The sequence below is a fragment of the Brachycentrus maculatus genome, unplaced genomic scaffold (assembly GCF_059751285.1).
Source record: "Brachycentrus maculatus isolate JH-2025_06_01 unplaced genomic scaffold, ASM5975128v1 h1tg000096l, whole genome shotgun sequence".
Lineage (NCBI taxonomy): Eukaryota > Metazoa > Arthropoda > Insecta > Trichoptera > Brachycentridae > Brachycentrus > Brachycentrus maculatus.
In genome coordinates this window covers 402,988-417,308 of record NW_028280850.1, presented here as the reverse complement: position 1 = coordinate 417,308, position 14,321 = coordinate 402,988, and the positions used below count along the sequence as shown (strand labels likewise).

Genomic DNA, 14,321 nt, shown 5'->3' with positions numbered 1-14,321 from the left:
CATACAATAAAAATCTGTTCCCTATTATTTGTCTTAAGTTGAAAATTCAATCCACGATAAAAATCATCATGTTTTGCTCTTTCATAATGCTCTTTAATATGTTAATATTTAAAAAATAATACGTAAATTTTGAATTAAAAAAAATTAAACACTTGAATATACCACTTAATGAGTTTTATTTATATTTACGACTAGTTTCGAAAACTTACAGATATATATATATATATATATATATATATATATATATATATATATATATATATATATATATATATATATATATATATATATATATATATATATATATATATATATATATATATATATATATATATATATATATATATATATATATATATATATATATATATATATATATATATATATATATATATATATATATATATATATATATATATATATATATATATATATATATATATATATATATATATATATATATATATATATATATATATATATATATATATATATATATATATATATATATATATATATATATATATATATATATATATATAAATACATATATAATATATATTTTTTTAAATAATCAACATCTTCCACAAAGCTAATGCCGAATCAATAAATAATATATTTTGTATATTAAAAGCATTGATAACGTTGTGGTATGGTAATAAACACTCTCCTTACCATCCATTGGTAGTGGTATTAAACAAAGCAAACAATGGATGGTAAGGAGAGTGTTTTAACAATACGCATGTTTACACCATTTAAAATAAGGAACAACTCAAAACGATTTCCTTAAGTTAAAGTTAATAAAATGTGTTCAAAGACATTGAAAAACTTTCTTAATAAAAAGTAAGAGAATCTCGTATTCATGATATTATTTCGTTTGTTTCAGAAGGCAGACCGCGCATCTACGAAAATGAAAGCGTGGCTAGCGATGTTAGCTTTATGCTGCGCAGCCATTGCGCCAGCAGTCGACGCAGCAGCCCAGAGATCATCTGAAAGCGCCCCAGTGGCCAGTAAAGCTCCGCTAGAAAAGTCCACCACAGAGACGGTTGCTTCCTCGTACAAGAATCCAGAGCTTCCCCCGAAACAGCCGATAACGGGAGCGCAAGGGCTTCTCGGGGAAGGGGGACTATTGGAGCCTTCCGCAGTACAAGGGATATCTGGGCCTTCCGGTCCTTCTGGAATCTCTGCGCCATCTGCCCCAGCCAACTCGATCGACGAATGTGATCCAGAGATGATAGGATTCGAACTTGTGACCGGGTAAGCTGATTCGTCTTTGAAATTGATGATTAAGTGATTGAGTGATTTTCATCTCACTAATATATGTCCGCCTCCGTAGTGTAATGGTCAGCACGCTCGGCTACCGTTCTGGAGGTCCCGGGTTCGATTCCCAAGGGGTTCAAATAAATATAAGTGATTTTTTCACTGTACAATTTATTCAATATTACCCTGGATTGGTACATGAAGCGGAGGGCTGATCACCTTTCCTTCAATGAGTAAACGATCAAGATAACACTGCGTTTATATGAAGCAGTGCCCTATGCACCATTGGGGTGCGGATAAGGGTTTTATTATTATTAATATATGTCTAGTGAAGTTTTAGTGATTAAAGAACAATGTTTCAAAATTGGTTTTTATACATAGAACTTCCATGAATTTGAGTGGGTGGTTGTCAATAATGGGTATAATTGGTAATTGTTACACGTGTGTAAAGTAAACACTTAAACCAGCCTATGACGGTCGTCAGCTTCGTAAATGCCCAGACATCCATATTCTTCTTCATCTTTGATGAGATGTCAAAAAATAATATGAAAAACGACTCCTATAATTGGAGATAATCCAGATTTATGAACAAGTATTTGGACACACTCAAAATGTTGAAAATTATGATATCAAAATTTGAGTTAACAAAAAATAGTGAATCTTTTGAGCGTGTAATGTCACGTCCACCTAATGTCGACTTTCAATTGAAAGTACATTATTGTCCTTGCCTTGGGCAGCTCTAAACAGCGCCTCGACGGTCCTGATCCCCGTCTAATTTCATATATTCCGGAAGAACATCAAAATTTAAGCGAGCGATAAATGAGTATTTAATATTTAAACGACTAAATAATTCACTAATCATCACGCCGCTTCGCAGTAGGGACAGGCAGAGAGAATAGAACGCCATACTACTCTGTCTATGGTCTCTTCATACATACCCGTATATTATTCCGACTCTTGACCTGACCACTTTCAAGTTTTTGAAATTCTTGATCACGCAAGTTTTCCTCAGCCTTCCTCTGCTTTGATTTCGAACTTCATTTACATCCTCACAAAATTGATGTACTGTTCTTTCGTCACTCATTCGTTCCACATATCCAAACCATCTCAACACACCTTTTTTTAATTTAATCGATAATGCCTACCTTATTTCACCATTCGAACATCAGTTTATTCAAACGTGACGTAACATCCAATGTATGGAATCATAGTATGTAATACTTTCATCAACTAAAATTATCATGGCTTTTGTAAATTTCTTAGATATTGAATGCAGTAAAAAGATATAAAGATATATGTAATATCTTATTCTTGTTGCGTTTTCATTATTTTAAAGTTTTTTATGTTTGTAAATATGTAACTGTATTGATAACATTTATAACTTTTTAAAATGGTAAAAACTCCTGCAAATTCCCCTACAACACGTAACGTATTATTTTAAAATAAAACTTATACTTGTACGTTTCGTAATTTTTGAAACAGTACATAAAAGAAAAATATTTTTAACTTTGCTGCGTAAATGATTAAAGTAGCCCGATTTTTAGTATGACTGACGAGGTCTTTGGAATCAACACAGTACATAAGATGTATAACTTATATGCCCCACTGACAGTGATAGGGACTTTGAAAGCATAAGTAATCATTTTTGTTATCTTTGACCGCGAAAAACTTTACATAATTGATTATATACCGTTATATATATAAATAAAACCCTTATCCGCACCCAATGGTGCATAGGGCACTGCGTCATACAAACGCAGTGTTATCTTGATCGTTTACACATGAAGGAAAGGTGATCAGCCCTCCGATTAAGGTACCAGTCCAGGGTAATATTAAATCAATATTACAGTGAAAAAATCACTAATATTTATTTTACCCCCCTTGGGAATCGAACCCGGGACCCCGGGACCTCCAGAACGGTAGCCGAGCGTGGTAACCATTACACTACGGAGGTGGACAAAATATATACCGTTAAAAGATGTAAATTAAAAACTTTTTTAAAAGAATGAGTCCGAATGGAAACCAAAAGCTTCTATACTGGACCTGAGTATGTGGTGGTAGCTTTCAGAGTAGATAAGATAAAAAGACATGTGGATTGTAGATGTTACAAATATAATCGTAAATTTTGATCCCAAATGTGATGTGAGAATTGCAAAAAGCGCACAAATTGTTTTGTAATAACCAGCGTATCATAAATTTGATCGCTTGCAAGAAAGGGCTTTGTTTACCGCAAATCCAATTTTCTCCATTATTAAAAGCCTCTCGTTCGCAAATAGTGAATGGACGATCTTGAATATTAGCATACCTGTTCAACAATAAACTATCTAAGAGATTAGGAATGGAAATTGATAGCCTATAATGAAGTGTCAAAACAATCTCGTACTGTAGTATTACAGTTAGCTGTGATATAAATCAAATGCGTTTTTTTTCTCCCCCTTTTAAACCCTCTTCTCACCAATGCCTTTAAGAAAAACGCCAAATTTGAATTACTAAAAATGTTTCGAATATTGAAAGCATTAACTTTGTGGATCATATTGATATATTATTTCGAGAAATAAAAATACTTTGTGTTCTGATCCACTCACATTTTTATTAACCAACTAGTTTTGGCAACAACCTGTTGCCCTCTTCAGGGTTACATGTAGTAATAAATGTAACCCTGAAGAGGGCAACAGGTTGTTGCCGAAACTAGTTGGTTAATAAAAATGTGAGTGGATCAGAACACAAAGTATTTTTATTTCTCGAAATAGTATACTAAAAATGTAACTAAAATAGTATAATATTCCATTGTAAAATTACTATGATTTTAACAACGAAATAAACATTTTATTTTCCGTTCTTCTGTTACCGTTGCAATATCTTTACAGCCCTATTTAGATAAAATTATTAAGACGATGAAATTATTTAGTATTTTATTTGAGATTTCTTATAACAAAAGCAATTAATATATAATAAAAATAATACAGCAGCTAAATTCAGTCATAAAAATCCAATTCTATTAAATTTTCACTTTTGATTAAAGTTTTGTTATTATTTTTATAATATACTGTATATTTTAATTAAATTATAATACAAAAGCATAGAAAAATTACATAAAATCGTGAATCGTAACTCCTTCCTTGTTTTGCTCATAGCATGAAATTTTGTCTTGTCTCTAACTTGTTTGATAATGTCTGTAACGATGAAACCCGGTCGCTCTTCCAATTAAATATTGAAATTAATTAATTCGATATTTTATTCATATGAATTTAAATTATGTATTTTTTTTCTCTATATGTTATGTTATTTAACGACTGTCCATATAAGTTATAAATATAACAATAACTGATATTGAAATGTTTTTAATTTTTACAAAAAAAACTGGGAAACAAAATTGCAGAAAAATTACAAATAAAATGAAGAACCACAAATAAAATATTTTTTATAATAATTTTTTAATTAATTCGGATGAGAAAGGGTTACTTATGATCTCAGATACTCGTAATTTACAACTACTATATATAGAAAAGTAATCTATTAGAAAGTGAAAGTACATAAATCGCGCATCACACAAAAGTATGTAGTTAATTATTTTCGCAATTAATTAAGCTATTTTTTCGGCCGGTACTTTCTTAATTTCATTTATAACATCGCCATTTGATTCCTTTTCATTTTAATATCGATTATTTTTTAATTACATTGTAGAACGTAAAAGCACTTCTCTTCACTCTCTTTGAAAAATTTCTTCGCTTCTTCCACTTTTATGCCTGACTAGTCCACTTTTAAGTTTTTGAAGTACTTGATCAGGTTTTCCTAGGTCTTCCTGGGCTTCAATTGCCAGCTTTATTTGACTCACATATTCGTTTTACCGTTATTAATTCATTCCACACATTTGAACCATCTCAATACACCTTTCTTAATTTTATCAGCGGGCATGTCGCTCACTCATTTCAAGAACGTCATAAATCAAAAAACTTGATTTTTCAGGAGAACGTTTTTAAAGTTTAAAAATATAATACAATGTATTAAAAATAAATATCAAGCCACTTACTGAACTTTTTACAGTGCAACAGATCTTTTTACGTAAAACCTGAAGTTTTTTTCTCCATTTGTAAAATATTTAGTTTATTTAAAAAAAATTAAACAATACCTTTTCTTCAAAATGCAAAAACAACACTTTCTGCCCTGTAGCGGGTAAATATTAAGTTAAAAATATGCCGCTTTTGCTGGGATATAGTACATTTTCTAGGCATTCCGAAAACATGCACAACTGAAAATTGACGATTTTAGATTTATGACGTTCTTGAAAGGAGTGAGCGATGTATGTTACTCTAAAAGATTTCTTTTTTGAAGAAAAAAAATCAGTAATGTCAAATGTTACCTGGGTTTGAAGGGAATTATGTTGCGATTTATCGAATACTGAGCCTTAACGTTGGATTCTACAAAATCTCAATTAATGTTTAATTTTTAACTCAGTCCAGAATAACCAAGATAAAACAATCTCCTGTTGACCGTTTAAGAAGTACTGCGGAGAATATGCACTTTTGAATGTTACATGAAGGCGTATTTGATTACAGTCATGATTCTCATTTATACGGAGTAGATTCCGTTAGAGAAAAACAAGCAGAGAAAGAAAATTGCTCGTTCACTCCAAGGGGAGAACAAGCGATACATCAAAGAGACGCATCATCCCGCCTCGGAGGATGGACTGTAATTCAGTTATATTGCAGTCAACGTAACGTATCGGTACTTGATTGATTCAGAGTACCAACGAAATGATAAACGATTTTCGCGAAACAGATACAACGGAAAACGAGAACGTTTCAAAACAATAACAGACTAAAGCGCTAATGTCAGTGAAGACAATTATTCGTGAAAGCTTAATCAATAGATTCGTAATTAAGTTTTGAATCTAATAAAACATTTTATTCATTGTTTCGGCATTGACTTTGTGGTAAGACATGTTACAATGATTAAAGAAAACACTAGTTTTTTACCGCTTGAGTTTTATTATATGTAGACTACATGTTTCAGAAGTTAAACTTCCATCATTCAGATCTGTATAATAACTAAAATATAAAATATAAAATTGAATTTTATATTATTTTCAATTTTATATATATATATTTTTTTAGTTATTATACAGACCTGAATGATGGAAGTTTAACTTCTGAAACATGTAGTCTATAATAAAACTCAAGTGGTAAAAAACAAGTGTTTTCTTTAATAATTCTAATAAAACATGCGGCCACTTTACTACTAGAAAATATTGTCCTTGAGAAATCTGTTATTAATGTAGGCTCAATTCTTCAAATCCTCATCCGAACTCGATGGTGCATAGGGCACTGCATTATAAAAACGCAGTGTTATCTTAATCGTTAACACATGAAGGAAAGGCGATCAGCCCTCCGCTTCAGGTAGCAGTCTAGGGTAAAATTGAATAACTATTAAAGTGAACAAATCACTTAGTATTAAGAGAGCTTGTCATAGGCTGGTGAATTATATATCATATGTTTGTTGAGTGATCACTTTACACACGTGCAACATCACAATTCTACCCATGATCGAAAACCGCACGATTCAAATTTTTGAACTCCTACATACTTACATAATAAATCTCATGACGCTTTACGTGTAACTTCACTGGAGTCATCTATGGTAAGTTTGAGAAAGCTTTTATTTAGCAAAAATCATTTAATTCAGATGTATGCAAGATCCTAAATTTTAAAAATAATTTTAAAAAACATGATGCCTACTTTAAAACTAAAAATAGTGTTCTTGTTATTGTCCTTTTTCTATATAAAAAAACGATAGATGTTCATCTCAAGTTGAAATACCATTAATACGTTATTTTTACGTTCTGCTGCTGTAAATTAGTGAGAAATGCTGCATCAATTACCAAAAAAAAGACAGTAACAGTTGACTTATCCGAAAGAAAAAAAAAGCTAACATGTTGCACCTCATCAGACAAAAATTATTGCAAAAAACGGGCAACTATACACGGAATTTGTACAACAACGTCTGAAATGTGATTTTACGGAACCGCAAACAAGGCCCCAATGTTTTTTTCTCGGAAATGTAATAAACCAATTATTTCGATCCTCGAGTAGGTGAAGGATTGCAGTTGGCAAATTGGCCCGAGACAGCATTTAGCAATTGAAGACGAGTGCTGTGGCTAATTCGCGACAGTCCGCATTTTCCGTCCGACCAAAAATAATTGGCAAATAATTGCAAATACCAAAAGCACGCCCATGAAGATTGTAGTGACGGCAAGGGAAGGAAAATATAAAAGCTTAATTCAAAATTGGTATGTTTAAAGAATTACAAAATATCCCTTATAAATTAGTATGTATGAATATAGAAGAGGCGAAAATGGTTTGCAAAGACAGAGTGGTGTGGCGTTCTATTCTCACTGCATACAGGGGTAGGTTACTGAGAAACGGCATGATGGTTAGTAAGTAAGTTATTTGTTATTCAATAGTACGTGTCATTCAGCCAATCATGCAATCGTGCATGTATGGCTGAATGACACGTTCTATTTCTCGTTTTATCTACCCATCTCATTATTGATAGTTTTATTTTTAATGAAAATTTCCCTCATTTAAGATTTTTATTGCGAAATACTTAATGTTTTTTGGCCAAACGTAATATATATATAACATTTTGTCTGATGTCTTTCCGCTTTTTTGATCTTGTAGTTGTACAAAAGTTTTATTGTACCTAGTGTGTTTTCGGTGTTGTATGTCGTTTAGCTGGAAAGTATTTTTATTTTTTTTAATAAATCTTTAATTCTGTTCAATAATTCTCTCTGCCTACCCCAGCGGAGAAGCGGCGTGATAGTTTCTTTGTTAAAAAATATAAAGTAAGATTGTATACAAATAACTATTCGGAGTTGAGAATACAAAGAAGCAAAAACTAGTTACAAGAGACGCAGAGATCGTTAAGAGGTTAGGCATAGTGATGTTCCGCGAGACTATGAGTCATTTCCTTGGGCGATGAGAAGTTCTCCTCGCGTTGATCTAATTATACCATTGTGTTACAGGTACGTGTTCTCCGCTCCGGCCCATATCCTGGACGATATTCCTGGAACTCTCATGCTGACTGACTGCCTGGAGATCTGTCAATCCAACGACACCTGCCACGCCGTGAACTACGAGACTGGCTTGTGCGTGCTCTTCAGTTCCAATGCCGACGACCAACCAGGTAAAATACACATTCTTATAATCTATCTCGCTTATAATCTTGTACATATCGACCAGGTTCAATATAGATTCTTATAATCCATCTAGCTTATTATTGACGACCATTCAGGTACAATACAGATTCTTATAAACCATCTCGCTTATAATTTATATACATATCGACGATCAACCAGGTACAATACAGATTCTTATAATCCATCTCGCATATTGTCTTGTACATATCGACGACCAACCAGGTACAATACAGATTCTTATAATCCATCTCGCATATTGTCTTGTACATATCGACGACCAACCAGGTACAATTCAGATTCATTTAATCCATCTCGCTTATTACCTTGTACGAATATCTGTACAACGGAGCCAAAAAAACTTAAATTGCATTCCCCAAATTGTCAAGGAAACCCATTAAAAAAATTACATTACCTTATACAGTTGTTAATATTAACATAATTGCTAAGCCTCTGGGAGTAAGACAAAGTAACAAAAGTAAACGCATAATACTTATATTTTGGGTATTCTGTAATCTTTCAAACTGGTTTTCCACCTATTCTGGTTGTTTGAAACAATTAGCTTAAAATTTAACCCTTGGTTACATTTTATCATCTAAATTTATTATCTGTAGAGATCAAACATTAAATAAAATGGTAAGAAAACTACCAACGTCCATGGATCAAATCAACGTATTGCTTACTAAACTATAATAAATAAATAATAAAAGTTTGATCCGGATGTGTACTCGTAAAATACCGTCAATGTTCAAAAATAAAGAAAAGACATTGGGTAGATCAAAATAATCTTTCGATTTTCTTAACGAAGATGTACGCTTGGCGACACTCACCATACGCAGATCCTGCGTTGAATCCGGTCTTATAGCCATTTTGAATCCTTCCCATTTGAAATGGTCGATAATCCAGTATGCAAAATCAACACGATTATCTAGTAAGATACCGGGACCAATGGCAGGCAATGCATCACTCCAAACAACTAATTATCGAGGATCCCTCGTGAACAGCCATTTCGCAAAACCAACGAAGGCGAATCCCACAAGAGCGTAAAATAAAAAGAAAACAAACATTTCCTGCTTAACAGAGATGTTCATATGTCCTGGGTAGGAAATTTATTGCCCATTTCATAAGGATTTGAAATGATATTAGCCAATACGATAGCGAAATAGGTAGTAGAATAACAACTCTTTTTTGAGGAAAATTAAGATAGGAATAGCAAACAGAATTAACTGCCTACCTTAGCTTTTCAAAGCAACATTCGAACAATAAAACAATTTATTCGAAGAATAATTGACATGAAGTATCTATATTTTTTATACGAAAGAGATTGTAAGCACTGGTATGCTCAGACTTTTATCTTTTTTCGTATAAAAACTATAGATGCTTTATCTCAAGTTGAGATACCTATAAAATAGATATATCATCCGTAGAGTAAATAAACACTTGTCTGAATAAATAACAGAAGTCAATAAATGATTAAATAACCTGCGGATTTATTTCCAAATCATCGAAATTGACCAAATAAAATCATTGAATAATGAAGTTTTATGTGATATTTAAAATAAACAATGAATTCTGAAACATGTAACCCATTTTAACTCTCGATCTAACCCTTGTCCGCAACCAATGGTGCATATGGCACTGTATCGTATCGACGCAGTTTTTTTTTATCGTTTCTTACACGAAGGCAATCTGATCAATTTCGCACTAAAAGTACTTGTCCAGGGTAATACTAAAATATTTTTTTTAGTAATCTCACTAATAAGTAAATTATAATCTCACCAGCAAGTAAAGTCACAAATATTTATAATGACCCCCCTTGGGAGTAGAGCTCAGGGCCTCCAGCACCGTAGCTAAACGCGCAAGCCATTGGACTATGGAGGCAATTTGTAAAGCAAAGAAAAAACCTGCCTCGATAAAGCAGTTTAAACATGCAAAATCAATTCGTAAAATATTATTTATCGAATACTCGTATAAATATACATGAAAACTCAAAGACAATTACCACTTCTTTCCACTAATGACGCAAAAACTAATAGAGATAGTGCGTTTCCCTTCGTTCAAGGCGTGGTGGAGATACTACCTTTCATTTCAGATTGCCATAAAGCTGAGCGTATAATCGGCAAAAGGCGCTTGATGAGAGACCAAGCATTTCAACATGGAACATTAAATACGCAGGAGCTAATTTGTTTTGATCCCTCGACTGATACGGACCGTCCACAAATCGCAATAATGCTAAACAAAGCTGAAATAAATGCATGAAGCCAAGTCCTGGATAAAGACCAATTTGCATTACTACAGGGTTCCGAGAAAACTCAAGATATAGAAAGGCGTATTTCAAGAACAGCATATTTGTTTCTTAATTATTCAAAGCATGTCTAAGATGAATACCATTTTGCTTTGCTACAGGGTTCTGAGAACATTTGAGATATATAAAGAGGTATTTCAAGTACAGCGTATTTGTTTCTTAAATTTTCAAAGCATGTCCTAGATGAATACCAATTTGCTTTGCTACAGGCTTCCGAGAACATTTCAGATATAGAAAGGGGTATTTCAATTACAGTCTATTTGTTTCTTAATTCATCAAAGCATATCTTAGATGAACACCATTTTGCTTTGCTACAGGGTTCCGAGAACATTCAAATAAATAAAGGGGTATTTCAAGCACTGTATAGTTATTTCTTAATTCTTCAAAGCATGTTTGATAAACGTTAGAAACTTTTTACCTAACTCCTTATTTACCCCTTATTAATATTATTTATTGTATCGGATACTGTATCATTCACCCTACGAATGAGATGTCAATTAAAAGGTGTCTCAACTCTTGCAGTTTGGCTGGCTTATGCGATCATTTTATACACTTCACCATTCTGCCCATTATTGAACATCCATATTGTATTAATTCTTGAAACCTATATTGCGAACCAAATACCAGGTCGAAAGCCCTGGGATGCTCAGACTTCCATCTTCTTTCATAAAAAAAGGAAGAATGATACATGTTTTATTTCAGGTTGAGACACATTTAAATCCTTTTTTAAAACTTGAACTGTATACTTATCACATCATAAAATATAAAAATTATTCCAGTTATCTCTTCGTGATACTATAAATCAGTATATTTAAAAATTCTTCTGAGTTTATACCATTTGAGACGTCTTGATTTCACACTCTGACAAATGAAGATCGTCGTTATTCTTCATTACACCATATTTTAAACGCTTCTCTGTTTTAGACGCAATAATTGTAGTGAATATTGGCAGTCATTCCGATATAGACAATTTCGCAGTCGCAGTTTAATTGGTGGTTTTTTTTCAATGTTTTGTTTAGGCATATTTCATTCAGACACATGCAAGACTTTAATTCTAAGCTATTTGTAAACGATACACTGATATTTGGCCATGTCATACAGAAAACATCCAACCCACGAGTTGAAAATTTTTACTTTTTGATGAATGCTACTTCGTCGATAGGATTTTCTTTAAAATTTGCTGAAGATATACAACCCAAAATATCAATACAACATTATAACTTTTTCTAACCCATAATTTATAAAACCACGAAAAAAATATGTCTATGTGCATTGACGACTTTCCGTATTTTATACGTTAAAATTATGTGGTTTGGATGTGTTCAACATGGAAAAAGATTTTTTTTAAAACCATCCTCTTTTACCATAGTGTTGTAATATATGTATTTTTTAAACTCTGAAAACATTCAAATGCCATTATCTTAGTTTGCCAATTTGTGGCTTGGATGGTTTCCGCATAACAAAGTCCAATTAATATCCGGTTTATTGAAGATTGTAAAATTCTATACCGGTTTAGAAAAGGTATGCCAAAAAAATGCAAATAGTAACATAGCTGAAGTTTTATTGTTTTTTCTTATACCATACAAGCGTCGAAAATAATTCCAGACTCGTTTACACCACGGCTGGGTTAATAAAAGATATTTAGTGACCGTTTATACCAACCAGATAATGTATCACTACTTGACTTCCATATACCAGTTTGCTTCCGGTCGCCATAGAGTGCAGAGCCAATGCTGAACGGGCAGAATAATAAACATTATTACTCTTAATAATCCCGAGCGGTTTGAATATCAGAAAGAGTAATCGGGATTACTGATGCAAAATGGAATCAGTAAAGCATCTAGACTTTCTAACAGACCCTTCCTTGCAAAGCACTTTTTTGTTTTTATTTTATGAACTAAACTAAATTGTACCCCAATTTTCTTCTTTTTCTTCTGGCAATGTGTTTGAAAAACTAAAGGACTTGACTCAAATAGACGGAGGAAAGTTTAAGGTCTATTATCCATATTAAACCTTGTACTGAGAAGTGCCAAATACTTCAGTTGATTCTCAGTGATAGAAAGATGATGTAGAATTGGCAGAAGGCAAATGATCACGCTTCAAAATATAAGGAATTCGACTGAAATTGGTGGATTCCAAGAGCTGTTTAAAATAGCACTGGATAGAGATAACTTAGCCATGGTGACTGCCAATGTCCAGACAGAACAAGGCGCTTAAAAACAATAATAAACCATCGGTTTTAAACAAAGCAATTGCTTGGTATAATTATCGATTGATGAATCAAATTGGTTTACATGCCCTTCACATTAATCGTCAATTTTTATGACTGATCGGTAGAGCAGTGAATTAGATTGCCATGAATTAAAAATCAATGTTTTCGGTCGTTCTTTGAAACAATTTTTTTTACTGACTGGTAGTGAATGAAGATATATATCGTACTAGAAATTAAAACCTAGCTATTATAAATCACGAGTGATTTAATACGTGTATGAGTCTGATGGTAGATTAATTAATAATTAACAAAATAAAAATAATGGAGTGTGTTGGTCATATTATTGTTAACATTGATTAGTACATCTGAGGCGGTGAACGTTTGAAATTTCATCAATGAGAGAAAGTAAAGCGAGGCATGATTTTTTCATACTATGATGGAACCAAATATACGAGTATTTCCAGTTACACTTCTTCATCTTCTTAATTTGCCCTCTGTCCCCCACTGCTGGATATAGGCCTCTTCCCTTTCTTTCCGTTTCTCCCAGTCGGTTGCTGCTTGCAGCCAGTTTTTACCCCCACAGCGACTATGTCGTCAGACCCTCTCTTTTGGGGTCTTCCAACATCCCTTTTGTTCTTCCAAGGTCTCCATCGTGTAATCCTTGGGGTCCTGTCTTGCAATATGTCCTGCCCATTGCCATTTGAGATCCATGATATCCTCCATTTTGGATCTTTTCGTGGTTTCTTCCTTTTTTTGATTATTTTATCCATCAGACTTAAACCAAGCATGGATCTTTCCATGGATCGCTGTATGCACTTGAGCTTCTTACTTTTTATGTTACACTTATCGCTCTATAATTCAAAGGTATAAATAAAGTAGCTATTTTTTTATGTGTTTACGCAATCAGAAGGCAGTCCAAAAGAAGCCTTTGGGTAAAATAATTATATCGGATCACATGCTGTAATAAAAGCATCCCAATGAGCGTCTTGACGTAATTGTTTCCTGGGAGGTTTTTTTATTCAATTTGATTTCATTGCTGCATTGCGTACAAATAATTTGTTGAAATGAATGGGAGCGTCATTTCAATTAAAGAAAAAAATACGATGTGTATAAAATTACTCGGTCTACAAATGGGTGCCATTAGACGGTTTGGGAAGACATTAGTTTACAACTAGTTAAAAGAGAATTTAGTACTCGAGAGGCGACCTCTTAAGATAAAATATACACGTAATGAGTGTAAAATAACGAATGATTATTTACAACATTTTGAGTGTGTCCAAATACTTGTTTACAAATCTAGATAATCTCCACTTAGGGAGTTATTTTTACGTTTCTTTTGATATTTCAACATA

General features: G+C 32.8%; 2 protein-coding genes across 5 annotated transcripts in view; one reads left to right on the top strand and one right to left on the bottom strand.

Annotated features, from left to right (window-relative positions):
* Atg16 (Autophagy-related 16) overlaps positions 1–14,321 on the bottom strand; it is a 369,124-nt gene that overhangs the window by 242,089 nt on the left and 112,714 nt on the right. The gene's annotated exons all lie outside the window — the stretch shown is intronic.
* The window catches only part of LOC148310422 (uncharacterized), a 250,184-nt gene that overhangs the window by 176,907 nt on the left and 58,956 nt on the right, over positions 1–14,321 (top strand). For both annotated transcript variants that reach the window (XM_088258437.1, XM_088258438.1), the window contains 2 exons: positions 887–1,257; positions 8,282–8,442. In XM_088258437.1, the coding sequence (XP_088114563.1) occupies positions 911–1,257; positions 8,282–8,442 (508 nt within the window). In that variant the 5' untranslated portion in view covers positions 887–910. The remainder of the gene's footprint in view (positions 1–886; positions 1,258–8,281; positions 8,443–14,321) is intronic.